General features: G+C 34.9%; 1 protein-coding gene across 1 annotated transcript; it reads left to right on the forward strand.

The window, feature by feature from the left end:
- Nucleotides 1-4,187: 4,187 nt before the first annotated feature.
- On the forward strand, nucleotides 4,188-5,375 carry LOC101081313 (olfactory receptor 6C3-like). Its single transcript, XM_011284057.3, has one exon. The coding sequence runs from the start codon at nucleotides 4,188-4,190 to the stop codon at nucleotides 5,124-5,126; it is 939 nt and encodes a 312-aa protein (XP_011282359.1). The 3' UTR covers nucleotides 5,127-5,375.
- The last annotated feature ends 11,785 nt before the right edge of the window (nucleotides 5,376-17,160 follow it).

Here is a 17,160-nt window from a genome sequence, read left to right on the forward strand (position 1 = left end):
AGTAGGAATTCCCATGATGCAAACCCTTATTTTCCTCATAGAAAAATTCTTATAACTATTTGGGATACACCAAGAAATGTATGAAATCCAACATCATCTGTCAATTGATACACTTCTGAAATTATAAATTCAACTTATAGAATAATAGGTCAATTAACTGATAGTATTCAGTAAATGGGAGATCAATCACACATCCTGCAGGGGCAGGATAGCTTACCTAAAAAAAGGATGTTAATATATCACTGAAAATAATTAGTTATATGCACTGGAATTATTTAGTAATATGATGTCAGTTCAGGCTTTCAGAGAAAGTCTTTAATAATTTTTTTAAATGTATTTTATAGAGAGAAAGCAAGAGGCGGGGAGGGACAGAGGGAGAGAATCCCAAGCAGGCTCTGTGCTCAGCATATAGCCCAAAGTGGGGCTTGATCCCTTGGCCCTGAGATCATGACCCTAGCCAAAATCAAGTCTCAACTGACTGAGCCACCCAGGCTCAGAACTCTATGAGAGGTCCTTCTAAGAAAGTCTTAAATTATTTGGATCCCTTAACCACTTGATTTAATAAATTTTATTTTATGATTTTGAACATGTTACAGTAAAACATTATTTGTAACTGTAGGAGAGTGAAACCTGGTAGCTGAACAATGTTTCATTGGCCTTAAACATAGTCACTCATCAACCTCACAAGACATGAAGGTAATGGACACATTACTAAAAACCTGATGTCCTAGTATCTTTTGGATACGTAGCAGGTATAATCAGCCTTAACTAAAAGTAAATTATGAGGAGGTCCAGAGAAAAGCTAGACAGCTATTAATTAAGCTATTAATTAAATTGAGATAATTTAAGTGTATGGTCAGCGCCTGGTAATCAATAAAAGCTCAGAACAAAACAGAATCACTATTTGGAAACAAAAATAAAGGCAAAGGAATAGAATTTTCATAAGTAGAAAATCAGTTTCACTATCTCTATTGAAATATATTGAATGAATATTTTCAATTACTGTTTTAATATGTATCAATTATAAATTCAATGCATCTCAGGGTGCGTGGGTGGCTCAGTTGGTTAAGCGACCGACTCTTGGTTTTGGCTCAGGCCATGATCTCATGGTTCATGAGCTCGAACCCTGTGTTAGGCTCTGTGCTGACAGAGCAGAGCCTGCTTGGGATTCTCTCTCTCTCCCTCTCTCTCTGCCCCTCCCCTGCTCACGATCTCTCTCTCAAAATAAGTAAATATTTTAAAAAATAAATAAATTCAACACATCTCAGCATCTATATATTGTTCTATGTGTTAGCTAGTTGTTTGTTCATCCTTTCTCACTACTTTCTTTTGTCCCACTTTCAAATTTTCTCATCTTTCAATCCTGCATATTATCTGCATTTCTGGAATTAATGCATGCATGTTTTATGCCCACATTTTTAACTGAAGAAAATAAAGATAAGTCATCAAATGTGAAATTATATTACATATGTGTACATATATGTGTACATTACATATATGATATTCAAATATCGTATTCTTCTAGTAATGAAAACAGCATCTCTCATTGAAGAAAATGTGAAAATAAACAAGTTAAAAATATTCGATGCTGGATTCCCAGATATTTATTTTACTAGTTCAAAAATATTTTCACAACAAAAAGATGTCATATGCACAAATATAAACCAGAATTTAATGTAAGTAAATAACATAATGGAAGAAAGTAGTCAAAAGGTAATAAAAGCCACATTAGCAGGAGCTATGGGAAGGGTTTCCCTAAATTCAAAGGCCCAATACAGGGATAAACCTTCTCATGTCTTTAATTGGTTGTCCATTTCAGAAGGCAATCAACTCACACTAGAAATCAACAGCAGTGTTTTCTACCATTTCATTCTGCTAAAGAATTCTTCTCGGGGTTGCCAGAATTCAAAGGATTTACGGGCACCAATTCTACTGAGGAAAAGTCCAAAGTTTCTGGAAGAAAAATGTGACTTCCTTGTATAATCAGAAGGGTGAAATTCCAAGTCAAGCTCCCACACATTCATTCTAATGTTGTTTGTACATTTGCCTATAAGTTTGCTTTTTATATTTTTTAATCAATATTTATAAAAATGATTCACCCCTATCTTTAATGATTCTTCTCCTTGGCACTCAGTTTACTTAATCAATTCCCCTGGGCCAACAAAAAGGCACATAAAATAAGTCCAGTTCCATGTGTATGGCATGCATAGAGAAGAACATTCCTTATTTTCTGTTCTTCAAAACAGCATTTGCAGGAAAATATAGCAGTCCCTGAACCTAAGGAAAATACTACTTAGGTTTTATAGATGCATAATCATAGAATTACAAACTATTGATTTTAAATGTTTACACGAATAGAAAGAAAATGATTTAATAAATCATGTTTTGTACTATATGAAAAGAGGCAAATGGAAGAGTACTTTACTAGTCAACCCAGGAGTAAGTGAATTAGTACATGGAGCTTGATAAGAGATGAAAAGCCAGAATGAGTTGTATTATGTTTTCAGAAATTCATAGCATCAGTAATGAAGGATATTGTGAGTCACATATAACTAATCTAGCAACAAAGAGAATTATGATCCTTAAAACCATGACAAAGCTAAATCAGTATACTTGTTTGTTTTAAAAATCAATATGCTTGTTTTGAGAGCACAATAGAAACTAAATCTTTTGCTAATTCAATTTAGCAGCTCTGAAATTACGCAAATGTTTAAGCAAATCAGATGATAAAATCTGAGATTAAATCATCAAGAAGACCAAGAAGTAAGTCAATTTTTTCTTCTTCAATATATATACCTTCATTTTATTCAAATGTCTTTAAAAATATTATTTGTATATAAGTTTGTGGATTCACAAATCTTTCAATATTACAAATTAAATAATTGTTTACTACCAAGAGACTATTAATAAAATGCTAAAGAAGGAACACACAAATCAATCCTGGATTGTTCTTTCTTTCTAACTTGAAATCGTGGTCTGTTATAAAAATACAATTTTTTTTATTCCCTATTGGATCTTTCATACTTTCCCTTTTAAGAGTTACCATTTCTTAGAATAAAAAAAATGTTTTCCTAGTTTAATATTTCTAATTGCTTATTTTTTATGTTAAATTCAAGTGTAAATATACTTATTACATTTAATTTTAAAGGTAGATCTATATTATAATCATTTTTGTTACATAAACTATGTTGGGTGGGGGATGGGCTTTAAGGAGACCACTTGCTGGGATGAGCAGTGGATGTTATATGTAAGTAATGAATAATTAAATTCTACTCCTGAAATCATTATTACACTATATGTTAAGTAACTGGAATTTCATTAAAAATTTAAAAATTAAAAAAAAAAAAATTCCCAATTGGAAAGGTTATCTGTTTCCCAGTAAATGCTATATTGATCACCTACTTGTTCATTTTCCATGACAATACTGTAAAAAACCAAAAAAAAAGAATTCTACATTGTATAAATTAAACTATTTCTAGCCTATAATTATTTTAGTAATAGAAGAAGACTGCCTTCTTGTCCTTCTGGACTTTTATCGGAAAAGGATTTAAAAAGATAAGAAAAGGGTAGCATCAACCAAACCTTTAAGAAAGTAATTAACAAGAGAATTGGAACAAAACATTCCCATGGATAAACTTGTGAGATGATCACTATGGTGACAAGTTGTTTAACCTTGTGAGAGTTCCCTCAACTATGTGGGCTTCAAATTAGAAAATGTGGAGATAGCCTAAATGACCCCTGTAAGATTTCAAACTCTATATTTAGATTATCCATAATCCAGACGAGTTTTATAGTACTGAGGAAAAGAAAAGATCAATCAGAATATTTTCATGGTTTTATAAGAAAGAGAATGATTAGCAGCTTAATCTTAAAGAAACATTAGAAGAAATAGCTTCTGCTTAAATGCTAGCAAAAGACATTTTTTTTAATCCATGGCCTGTGATTGTGTATACTCAACAATAAAAGATCAATCTTTAACTTCAGATCATGTTATTACTTGAATGTAAGGTCCAGTAGAAATTGGACAGAGTTGCTGAAGGGGAACATGTGTTTTTGGCTTTCATAGATTATTCACCATCATGGACATTTTAAGATTTTATATTCTATCCTCAATCTTCTTTTAACTCTTTTATTTTCTATAGGGGAACATACAGTCTCTGTTCGAAAGTGGGGAAAAATGCTCAGAGATGAAAAATCACACAGTACCCAAAGAATTCATTCTTCTAGGGCTATCTGATGACCCAGAGCTCCAGACTGTGATTTTTCTCTTTTTAATTATCACATATATATTAAGTGTCACTGGAAATCTGACCATCATCACTCTCACCTTGGTGGATTCCCATCTACAGACCCCTATGTATTTCTTCCTCAGGAACTTCTCTGTATTAGAAATATCCTTTACAACTGTCTGTATTCCTAGGTTTCTGGGCACAATTATCACCAGAGACAAATCTATTTCATACAATAATTGTACAGCTCAGTTGTTTTTCTTCATCTTCATGGGTATAACTGAGTTTTATCTTCTCACTGCCATGTCCTATGATCGCTATGTAGCCATCTGTAAACCCCTACATTATGCAACCATCATGAACAAAAGAGTCTGCATTTTACTTGTCTTTTGTGCTTGGCTGGCAGGATTCTTAAATATCTTCCCACCAGTTATTCTTTTTCTCCAGTTAGATTACTGTGGCTCCAATGTCATCGATCACTTTGCTTGTGACTATTTTCCCCTCTTGCAGTTATCTTGCTCAGACACATGGCTCCTAGAAGTGATTGGCTTTTACTCTGCAATAGTCATACTGCTTTTCACTTTGGCATTAATAATTCTATCCTACATGTTCATCATGAGAACAATTCTGAAACTGCCTTCCGCCAGTCAGAGAAAAAAGGCATTTTCTACGTGTTCCTCTCACATGATTGTCATTTCCATCTCTTATGGAAGCTGCATATTCATGTATGCCAACCCTTCTGCAAAACAGAAGGCATCATTGACCAAAGGAGTAGCTATTCTGAATACCTCTGTGGCTCCTATGATGAATCCATTTATATATACCCTGAGGAACCAGCAAGTAAAGCAAGCCTTTAAGGATACTGTCCAAAAGGTTTTGTTTTTCTCCAGTAATTGAAGGCATTAGTAGCATTACAAGAATGAAGTGCTTGGAAATGCTTTCTACTATTCACACTTTCTCAAAACTCCCTTTCCTTTACTCGAGTTATGTGTTTTCCCCTTTTTGTCCATCCCCCTATTACAATTTCCCAATCATGGAACTCAATAAATTTGATAATGTGAATATCGTGTCAGAATTTTCTGTACATTCAAAAGTTTTATTCAAATGTATTTGAATGAAGTAATAAAATTGGGTTGATGATTATGATTTTGAATGGGAGTGGTTTGATTTTGAAGAGACATGGGCTTTAGTTTGATGGTAAGTGTGTAAGAGTACATGCAGATTTCTGAACTTTTCATTCTTACTAATAGAAATGAATGTCATTAGAAAATTTTGATTCTATTTGTCACTTCCATGAAATCAAATGAACACAACCATTAGGGATTGGAAATAATATATAAATATCTACTTAAATATTTTAAAAATTAGAAACTCATACATATTAAAAAATCTTTATAATATTAATCATAGTGCTAATGAGGAGAAGAAGAAAGAGAGACGGGGTAGAAGATAATATAAGATTTTTCAGCAATTCCTACACTCAAAATCTATTGTTTTCTTTGTATTAACTCATTTAATCCTGACAACAACCTTATGATGTACTTTCAATTACTATTCTCTTTTAGTTAGAGGTATTTTTCTTTTTGTAGATCAAATATGCCCCAAAATTAAAAACTGGGTAGAGAACAGGCAACGTAAAACATAGCAAATGTATAAAATGTATGAAACTATGATAAACTGGTAAAAGTTCATCTTTCTGGAGATCTGAGTTTTAATTGTCGCATCTAGAATCGACCTCAGGGTTTTTGGAAGTACGGAACAGAAATAACATCTGTTGACAATATTCTACACACTTTTCTTTGTATTAAGCAAATCACATGAAGTATTTATTTTACAAAAACTCTTTGAAAATGAACATTATTATTCCTAATTTATAGGTGAACAAACACAATGAAATTGAGGTTGAGACTTCAATGTTACAGAGATTGCAGCTTTCAGAACTGGGATGTAAATCACTTTTCTTTCATCTCAAAATCCAGACCACTGGGTTACTTTCATTTCACATTGAATTTCACATGTAATAATTTATGAACAAAAGTTCATAGTCAATATTAGAATTGTTAAATTAAAGGACTTTTTAATGTGTGGTGAACTCCAGGTTTTTCTTACTTATGACAGGCACTGGGGATATAATAATGAAAAAGAATGATTATTGCCCTAAATTATCTCAAATTCTAGTGGGGGAGAAAAACAACATATAATTAAAATTTAATTTGATAAATGCAGCAGCTTAGGCCTAAAAAACCTATAGGCCAGGTGATGTTATCATCATCAAAGAAAATGGCAGTTTTCCTGCCTTTTCTCTTAGCACAATTACAGTCAACTTCACAATAATTGCTAAATGTTGGTTCTTTTTAACCCTAAAGTCACATGCATAAGATAAAACTCGCCTGCTTTGGCTGTCATCTTAGCTTCCCTTTTATTTTCTTTCTTGGTCATTAGCATACATGTTATACACAAAGTCACATTATTTCCTGAGTAAAAAAGGGTTTTGAGAAATAGGATTATGATATTCTCCAAGACACTCTCCAGCAAGGCTCCCTCTACCCTCAAACTGCATTGTGAATCATACATTAATCTTATACAAAGTTTAACCCATTACCATTCCATTTCTATTCCTCTCTTGGATCTATTTGAAAGAATTTATATCAATGACCACAGTCTAGATTTCTAGGACTATTTCAGGCATTTACATCTAGTGAACACTGAGGTGTATTTGTCAAATTAAACCCATGCAAACAAAACAGACAGAAAGAAAAACCAGTAACAATACTTAATACCTATACGTGGATAGTAACAGCTTCCTATAAGCAGAATAAGAATCTCACAAATATAATTTCTTCCTAATTCTTGTATCATTGAAAATTCGTTTAGATGTTATTTCTAAAAATACTTTTAAAATGTTGCAAGCATGGGCTAGCCATTTGGTTAATAAGATATACCATCTCCATCTTATAAAATTTCAGGCAATGGATTTAAAGGTGGACATTTAGATATAGAATGAATCTTTATAAAAACATATACCAAGGGCTATATCAATATAAAATATGGGATTGCTCACAATATTTGCAGTAATGAAGTAAGAATGCCAATTCGATGTAAGAAATATAATCAAATGGATATTCTGGACAAGGAGAATAATGATTGCAAAAAACACAATTGTAAAAGTGAGAGAAGTGAATGTGAACCATATGGAAATAAACGGAAGGTAACAAGTAGCCACTACTTCTTTTTTATGTTTTCCTTGAAAAGCTAATTTTATTGATTCAATTTATTATACACAGGTAAAATAATGCTATAAAACCAATAATCACTTTCCTCATGTGAGTATTGTATGTTTTAAATGATATTAAACATTTTATCTACCCCTATGAGTGTTAACAATCCCCTCAAGTGGGTATGTTTCTCTTCTCCTTTCAAAGAATGAGACATAGAAATTCACAGGAAACAAATAATGTATATATGGCCAATATATATTAGAACCATGATTCAAATCTAGCTATGTCCCCAAATAAGCCATTGTGCCAATTCCTGTGGGAAGGGAGAAATCTTGCAATATAAACATATACAAAGAAACAGACTTTCAGAATAGGATGGCATTCTTTCACGAAAGTACTTTCTTTCACAAGAGTACTAAATAAGTCCACCAAAATGCCACATTTGGCTTATGGGGATTTCTCTCAAAATAACATCTCTCAGAAAATTAAAAATTCAGAAGACAAGCACTCCTTTGAAATTAAAATTAAATCCCTAAACCTAAAACCAGAAAAATAGCCAAAGAAACTCAGAATCCCAAACTTTTCCATTGGTAGTCTCAGATACAACATATACCTGTATGATAATATAGACACTCAATTGGCAAGACTCTCTGTTATTTTTGGATTGAACACTGAGTTATCCACAACAACAACTGCAGCCATCACCATAGAATATGCAATTGATAATTCATTATCTCACTCATAGATATTACTTAGTCATTCTCCATCATTCTGATTTGAGTCAGAGTAAACCTCTGTATTCTTAAATAATCAGAACATTTTGGTGTTCATCATGCCCTACATCACCCTCTGATGGTAAATCTCCAGTGCTAAAGTTCTCAAGCTCACTTGCCTTTTTGGCTCCATCTATAAAACTGGACGTGGATTGTTATAATTTACAGTCATATAGGATTACATGATCCGCGTGGTACAGTATACTTATCAATATAATTAGAAGTTTTCGCAATATGCTTGAATTTCAGTTTTCATGACTATATTAATAGACCATGAGCATTTTTCTAGCAAAGGGAATACTATGTCCATTATTGCCTACCAAAGGGTTTATTGTAGTGTAGTCATTTACTCAAATATTTGTTAATCAACAAATGGATGAAAGTGTCAAAATGCCTACTTCCTATCTAAATGATTGGTATCTCCTGCCTTGAAATTATCATTCCTCTGCTGATATCTTGTTTGAATAAGTTTCTGTATCTGGGTTTTCTAGGACTCCTTGTGTTTAGAACCAAAGACAGAAATTGCTATACCCCTTCAAACAATACCAACACCTCTTAAACTCCTTACTCAATAGATAGGACCTCTCTTTTATTCATAGGTCTACCTCCCAGGATCTCCACTGTAGACATATTTAGGGCAAAATCCTATCTTTTAATCATTAAGGTACCATATGGAACCCCATGATTAGACTATCATGGTTATCACAATTTTAATGTTTTCTTAACTTGAGATGTTTTCATATAGACAATAGTGAAACATCACAATGGTGCTCAATAATATTTTTTACTTAGCATATATAAGTGGCTTCCTTGAGACAGATTTCTTCAAGTCTCAGCAGCTCATCTACTCTATCATTCACTCGATATAATCCCCAGAAACACAATTCCATTTGTGAGACTTTGGAAGAATTAGCGCAACTCTCAATGAGTCAGCTTCAGCTTCCTAACATAAAAATTAAGGAGAATAATACGATTTCCTCTGGTGGTAGTTGTAAATATTTATTTAGACAAGGCTTATAAATGGCTTACAAACATGCCTGGTACCTTCCAAGCACCTGATAAATTAAAACTAATACTATTATTTTACACAATGTCAGTTTTAACCACATGGTATTTACTCAAAAATAATTCAGCTTTATGTATCACAACAGTGTCTGCAGGAAAACTGTCCTTCTACAGTACATTATATGCTACTCCCACATCTGTAAATTGAGGATTACAATAACGCTTACTTGATTTATTGATGTGAATAATTTAAATTTATCTTTCGTCTATCACTACTCTAAAAACATTATGAACTTAAACATTTTGCATCTTCCAAATTCCATCAAATATGTCTATCTATATGCAAGGACTGCAAAGACTACATTTTAAGTTGTCCTTGAAGCTAGGATTCTAAATGTAATTTTAGTTCTGCCAATGAGATACATTTGTAAAAGGTACAAACTCTAAACTTAGTAACAGTTAAATATCTGTATTGCTAGTATAGATCATAGTAGATTCAGATGACTCTACATTTTGTAGCAATAGTACTACATTCCTGAGGAGCAGCTCTCATGGGCTCAGTTTTGTGAGGCAGCTTTGAGATCATTCCAGAAAGCTCATCCTAAAATCTGCCTTCAGCTGTCTTGATAATTCCTTAAGCCATACATTATACAAATAGTTTTACAGTTAGCAATTTTATATCCATGCAATTTTAACCACCCATAGAACAGTAAACAACCCATAGCATGTGAGTTCACCAAATGAAAGCGACAAATAATCACCCAGGATGTCAGTGGAAATCAAGAGGGACATACACTGACAAATAAATCTATTTTATAAAGAATGAAGTCTGAAGAACCGACATTGGAGGGATCATGAACTTACATTCGTTTTACATAAAGTTGTTCCTCCTTATTCAGACTCCTTATTTGTACATTTTCCTACTCTCTAGCATGTATTTGCAACCCCAAAATCAATCTACGGGACACTTTTTGAGCCAGTCCAGGACATGTGCAGAGCAGTAAAAAGTTTGAGTTACCCATTACACCTGTTCCCAGCAGAGGTTAAACAAGGTGATGCTCTGCCTTCTTGTTTCAGCTCTCATACCTTAAACAAAGTCTTTGTCAAGGCCTACATAATGCCACATTTTTCACTTTTTTTTGTTTTAATTATTTCACTGCTTTTAATGAACCCAGAGCACAGTGCTATAGCACTAAGTGTCTTGAGAGCAAGAACTGTGATGTGACTTACAGAGAAAATACCTATCTATTGGGTAAGTTTGGGCCAGGCATGAGTTCTAGGACTGTTGGCTTAATGCTAATAGATCAACAACATAGTACATTCAGAAAAAGGAAGAGGAAATTTTGTCACTCTGTACGTGAGGCTTCTATTGAAAATGCTAAAGTAGCATCTTTACTGTGTCATGAAGCCATAGAGAAGATGAAAAGCAGACAAATTTGTAGACGCATGAAAACAGATTTTATACTTTTTTTTTTAATCCAAATTAGTAACATATAGTGTGATAATTGTTTCAAGAGTAGAATTTGGTGATTCATCACTTACATAGAACACGCAGTGCTCATCACAACAAGTGCCTTCCTTAATGCCCATCACAAATTTAGCACATTCCCCCACCCAACACCTCCAGCAATTCTCAGCTTGTTCTCTGAAAACAGATTTTAAAAAAGGGCGGGGGGGGGGGGCATAATGACAACACTGTAACTCTGAAAGCCGAAGAAATTTATGGTCATGTTTTCTCATTATTAGGAAATGTTAAACTCTACAGAGCTAGTGCTGTTGACTAACATTTTTCAAAAGGTGACAAGGTGTAAGAAATGTTAAATTTGCAGGTTAGGCAAGCTCTGAAGATCAAGAGGCTGTGGAAGAATTTTTAAATATCTCTAAGATATCATACAGGAAAATGATTATGTAGAGCAGGGTTTCAGTGCTAATTAGACTGGTCTGTTCTAAAAGGACACTGGAGGGGCGCCTGGGTGGCCCAGTCGGTTAAGCGTCCGACTTCAGCCAGGTCACGATCTCGCGGTCCGTGAGTTCGAGCCCCACCCCCGTCGGGCTCTGGGCTGACGGCTCAGAGCCTGGAGCCTGTTTCCGGTTCTGTGTCTCCCTCTCTCTCTGCCCCTCCCACGTTCATGCTCTGTCTCTCTCTGTCCCAAAAAAATAAATAAACGTTGAAAAAAAAATTTTTAAATAAAAAAATAAAAAAATAAAAGGACACTGGAAAACTAAGCCACATAGCACAAATTGTATATAACCTATATAATAACAAGTGGTTTGAGTTGGTGAAAATGATGTGACAGAGGCTTGAAGGAATGTACCTTTCTATTCCCCCTAGGAACAAAAACTCAATATTGCTAATTCAGTGTGGAAAGCTTATGGAGCATAACTACCTGGAATAAGGAGAATCAATACTCTCTACAAATGTATTTGTATTGGTAGGGGGACCTGGGGGGCTGGGTCGGTTGGGCGTCTGACTTCAGCTCAGGTCATGATCTCATGGTTGGTGAGTTTGAGCCCTGTGTCGGGCTCTGTGTTGACAACTCAGATCCTAGAGTCTGCTTCAGATGCTGTGTCTCCCTCTCTCTCTGAGCCTCCCCTGCTCATACTTTGTCTCTCTCAAAAATAAAATAAACATTAAAAAAATGTACATGTGTATATACAGGTATATTGATACATAAATGCATGCTGATGCTTTGTATACATGGATTAGTGTGCACAGAAAGATTTCTCATCACTGTCCACTGACAGACCCTAGGAAAACCTCAAAACTCAAAAAAAAAAAATTTTTTTAAGATGGAGTCAGGTTGAAAGGATTCAAGAGCCATTGAAAGATCCAAAGGCCAAAGATAGAGAATTTAAAAAATAAAGAATCTAGTATTATATTATAATCCAAAGGATACAATTTATATTCATTAGTGTTGGGGCGCCTGGGTGGCGCCTGGGTGGCACCTGGGTTGGTTAAGCAGCTGACTCTTGATTTTGGCTCAGGTCATGATTTCATGGTGGGTTTGTGAGTTCAAGACCCATATCAGGCTCTGTGCTCACAGCGCAGAGCCTACTTCAGATCCTCTGTCTCCATCTCTCTGCTTCTCCTCCATATACTCGCTCGCTCTCTCTCAAAAATAAATAAGTGTTTGAAACTTTTTAAAATAATCATTTGTACATACTATAAAGAAATGATTGTATAGTTAAATAAAAGTGGAAAAAAGTGAGTCCTTCTTACAGAATAATGCCAATTAACAAATACAGGAAAAAAGTGACAAATACAAAATCACTACCTTAAAACTATAAGCAGAAAGAGTTTGGGGTCCCCTGAAAAAGATGAGACATAGCTTTCTTGACATAAGAAAAGTTGTTTTAGGCCCCCTGCCATCTTGGGACCTATACCTGAGCAGCACTACTTGTCCAAAGCACATTTCTTGCAGAACTTCCTAGGATATGTTGAAATTGCAGAAGAATAGACTTCAATAGTCAATAAAACAAGGTAAGACCAAATAGCCACTATAAGGTCAGGAGACAGCATAGTCATATGCGAAACAATAAATCAGTGGTAGAACTCCCAGGGCTGATTCAAAAGTAAAGATCGGCCTGATGCATTCTTGTTATCTTTGCAGGATTTAAATGCCTTTGAACAATTTAAGAGATCACACCAACCAAAGCCAGAGAAGTGACCCTTGACAGCCCTTGTGATTTCAATTAACTCAGTCACCTTGGAATTTTCTCCCAATCCCATGCTGAATTTCCCATTTTGCAAGCCTCTGGATGAATATGTATTCACCCTTGGTTTAAAATTTCTCCAGTTTTGTTGATGAAGGACACACCGCTTTAGGAAATATCCCAGGTGTTCTCCTTTACTTGTTGCAAGTAAAACCCTTCCTTTCCTATTCTTTAACTTGCTCATTGTTTTTGGCTCAACATCCACCTAAAGGCAAACCCAGTTTCAAGTCACAAAACCATGTGATAATTCTGCAGCGAGATCATTGTAGAATGATAAAATTAGGAAAATATTGTTTAAGACATTTTTTTCTGATTGGGGGTAAGCCCTTAGATGTCTAAGAAGCATCGTGTTGCTTACAACAGAAGGTAAAATGAACTACTGAGCCACATGAGTAGAAAGGAGTTTATTAATATGCCATATATAAACTTGACTCATTTCTTCCATCTGTCTTTTTGCTTATTTATAATTTTGTATATATTCATTGTATTCATTTTTATTTCACAACTTTAAATGAAGGTGAATACTAGATATCCATATATTTAATATTTTTACTATGCATAGTGGATAGCCAACTGATGAAGTGTATCACTTTAATCACTGGTGGTGGGGGTGGGAGGGATGGTCTCAGGTGTGAATTTAAAAGTAAACTAAAGCTAAAATACAAACATATAGGTCTTATCATGAATAACTTATATTGCATGCCATTGATTTAAGACAATCTTTAATCTTTGATGGATATGTCTTTAAAAGATAAAAGATTAAGTTTTTCTTCATTGATAAGGTTATGCTTAATGTAACAGCTTTATTACTTATATTCTGTCAATCTTTATGCATCTCCCTATAATCTATTATTGAAAATATTGATATAAAAGCAAATTCTGCTAAAAAGTTTGACGCACATAAGTTGCTCTACTCCCTGGAAATACATTATTGCTTAAACTGTTATTAGAAGTATCTGTTTGGGTCCTGTACTGCTTTGCATAGTGCCCTTCAAAGGTCATGCCCATCTGAAACCTACAGATATGACCTTCTTTGGAAATAGGGTCTTTGCAGAAGTACTGAAGGGGAGCAGACTATGTCACCCCCTGATATGTCTCTTTGCTGGTTTTAAGAAATAACAGACAAAGGAAAAGCTCTGGGAAGATGAGAAGTCACCTTTTTGTAAGGTATTTGCATTATGTAAGAAAATTCCATTTGTAAGGGTATCTCCCTCTCTGTACCAAGAAGTGGAGGATAATCAAATCTCTAGAAACTCTTACCAAAGGAGAAGGCAGCAATGCAAATCTGTACAACAACCATACCCTCCTTCACTGTGTTTCCCTTGATAATTTCCTATAACTGGCTCCCTCCCCACTCCACAACATCTTCTTTTGGCTACAGGTGAGGATATTATTAAAGGTGGTGGCTTGAACCATTTGGGGGAATTACTCCGTTTTCCTGGATCTCTCCCATGTATACAGGAGGTACGCATGCTATTAAACTTCTATTTTTCTCCTGTTAATTTTTTTTTATTATGGGGGGGGGAGGGGAGGGCTCTCAGCCAAGAACCTAAAAGAGCAAAAGGAAAATCATCTTTCCTCCCATACATAATCAAGTTGAGGTCATATACATTAAAGCAATTTCCATGTATCTTGATGTGACAACAGTTTCTATATAACATAAAATTTTAAATAATATGATGACCTACACATAAACGTCATGTAGATACTATTCTGACAATGTTTATAATAAAACATGAGCACAGGGATGCCTGGCTGGCTCAGTCGGATAAACGCCCGACTTTGGGTCAGGGCATGATCTCACAGTCTGTGGGTTCAAGCCCTGTGTCAGGCTCTGTGTTGACAGCTCAGAACCTGGACCCTGCCTCAGATTCTGTGTCTCCCACTCTCTCTGACCCTCCCCTGCTCACTCTCATTCATTCTCTCTCTCTCTCTCAAAAATAAATAAACATTAGAAAATTTTTTAAAAACATGATCACATGTATGGCATAGTATTCAAGTTCTTGACTTTTCTCATGAACAGACTAATATACTTTGAATTTAAAGTGCTTGCTTTAATAGTCTCTTTAGTGTGTACTCTTTATTACTTAGTCATATACCTTGAATAATTTCATGTCTCTAAAAAAAAATCTTAAAATCTTTCTTCAGAAATTGTCTAACATTTTAAGATCATCAAGTAATCCAAATTTCCACTGATTTTAAACTATTTATATGTCTTATGGAAATCCTCTTTAATTTTTTTTAATATAATTAATTGTCAAATTGGCTAACATACAGTGTGTAAAGTGTGCTCTTGATTTTTGGGGTAGATTCCCATGGTTCATCGCTTACATACAACACCCAGTGCTCATCCCAACAAGTGCCCTCCTCAATGCCCATCACCCATTTTCCCTTCTCCCACCCTGCCCCCATCACCCCTCAGTTTGTTCTCTGTCCTCTTTTAAATAGCAACTAAATATAAGTTCCAAATGATGAATGTAAATGGGATATTACAGACATCTTTTCGGATCACTGCACTGAAAAATAAAATGATGCACAGGATGAGGGACATATCACTTATCTTGGACATGAGAAAAGGAATCTGAGGTTTCTAAAATGACGTAGAATTCTCACCTTCTGTTGTAAGAAGTGAAAATTTTGCACACAGTTGTCTTTTACATCTCTCTACCCTCAGAACCTAAGCTTGACCCCAACACATAGAAAACATCCCAAAAGTAATCATGGAGTGAATAAATGGTAATGATTATAATCATGACAGGTTTTCTATGTCACCATTCAGTGTAAAAATGTAAAACCTTAAAAAACATGGCATTTCTTAAGGTATAGAATGATTGAGACCTCAGCCCCAGTCTAAAACATCACAGTGAATTCTTAATATTTTCCCGAAGATTAGAGAAAAGCCCACTTGTTCACAATTTAAAATCTATTGCCATTGAGAAATTGTTTATCTCTTACACCATTAAATTTCTTCTCCTTGTGAAGTTATGGGTTCTTTTTATAATTTACTTTTGTGTCTTAACACTGTGTCTTTTTTTTTTTTTTTTCAACTTTTTTTTTTTATTTATTTTTGGGACAGAGAGAGACAAAGCATGAACGGGGGAGGGGCAGAGAGAGAGGGAGACACAGAATCGGAAACAGGCTCCAGGCTCCGAGCCATCAGCCCAGACCCTGACGCGGGGCTCGAACTCACAGACCGTGAGATAGTGACCTGGCTGAAGTCGGACGCTTAACCGACTGCGCCACCCAGGCGCCCCTTAACACTGTGTCTTAACACTGAGCAGGTATACTTAAGTTTTAGTTTTGCACAATGTGAATATTTTTATAATTTAAATTCTTCTATGTATTTTTTCTGCTCTGATTTCAGGCCACAATCAACAAAATAATCTATTCTAAATTATTTACTAATTTGGACTATTGTTGAATGCTGGTGTCTGGAGAACACCAATCTCCATGGTACCTTTTGTTTATTTACTCAGCTAATCCCCCTGAGTCCATTGTGAATGGAGCAGATAAAATGATAACTAGCCTGAATAACATTACTAAGATCATATCATCTTGCCCACCATACCTGGAAAGACATTCCAACTATAACTTCATTTCAACTATAACTTATTTCATTCAACTATAACTTATTTCATTCAACTATAACTTATTTCATTTCAACTATAACTTATTTCAACTATAACTTACTTCATTTCAAGTATCAAGACAATACTTCTTAAAGTGGCAATAGGTAGGATATCTTGAGAACTCAGATCCTTCGAGAAATCTGGGTTAATGCATAGAAATAAGTTGATGTATGCCCTTTTTATAAAAATTGCTGAGAAGCTCCCTGAATTATGCTTTATCAATATTTTGAATACTTGGTTACAAGTATAAGATTACAGAGAAGAAACAGATTGCAAAGACTTTTGAAAATTCCCAAAATTCTTACATTTGAACAAATTAAATAAGCCATTAGAAATGACAATGACTAAACCAACCATATTTACCATAAAAGTAAGTATGTCTTGCGGCGCCTGGGTGGCTCAGTCGGTTGAGCGTCCGACTTGGTTCAGGTCATGGTCTCATGGTTTGTGAGTTCAAGCCCTGCATCAGGCTTTGTGCTGGCAGCTCAGAGCCTAGAGCCTGCCTCAGATTCTGTGTCTCCCTTTCTCTCTGCCCTTCCCCCACTCATGCTCTGCCTCTCCCTCTCTCTCTCTCTCTCTCTCTCTCTCTCTC

This window comes from Felis catus, chromosome B4 (genome assembly GCF_018350175.1).
Source record: "Felis catus isolate Fca126 chromosome B4, F.catus_Fca126_mat1.0, whole genome shotgun sequence".
NCBI classification, from domain to species: Eukaryota; Metazoa; Chordata; class Mammalia; order Carnivora; family Felidae; genus Felis; species Felis catus.

Excerpts from the sequence above, each read along its gene's own strand:
- LOC101081313 (XM_011284057.3), top strand. The coding sequence starts at position 4,188 with ATGAAAAATCACACAGTACCCAAAGAATTCATTCTTCTAGGGCTATCT.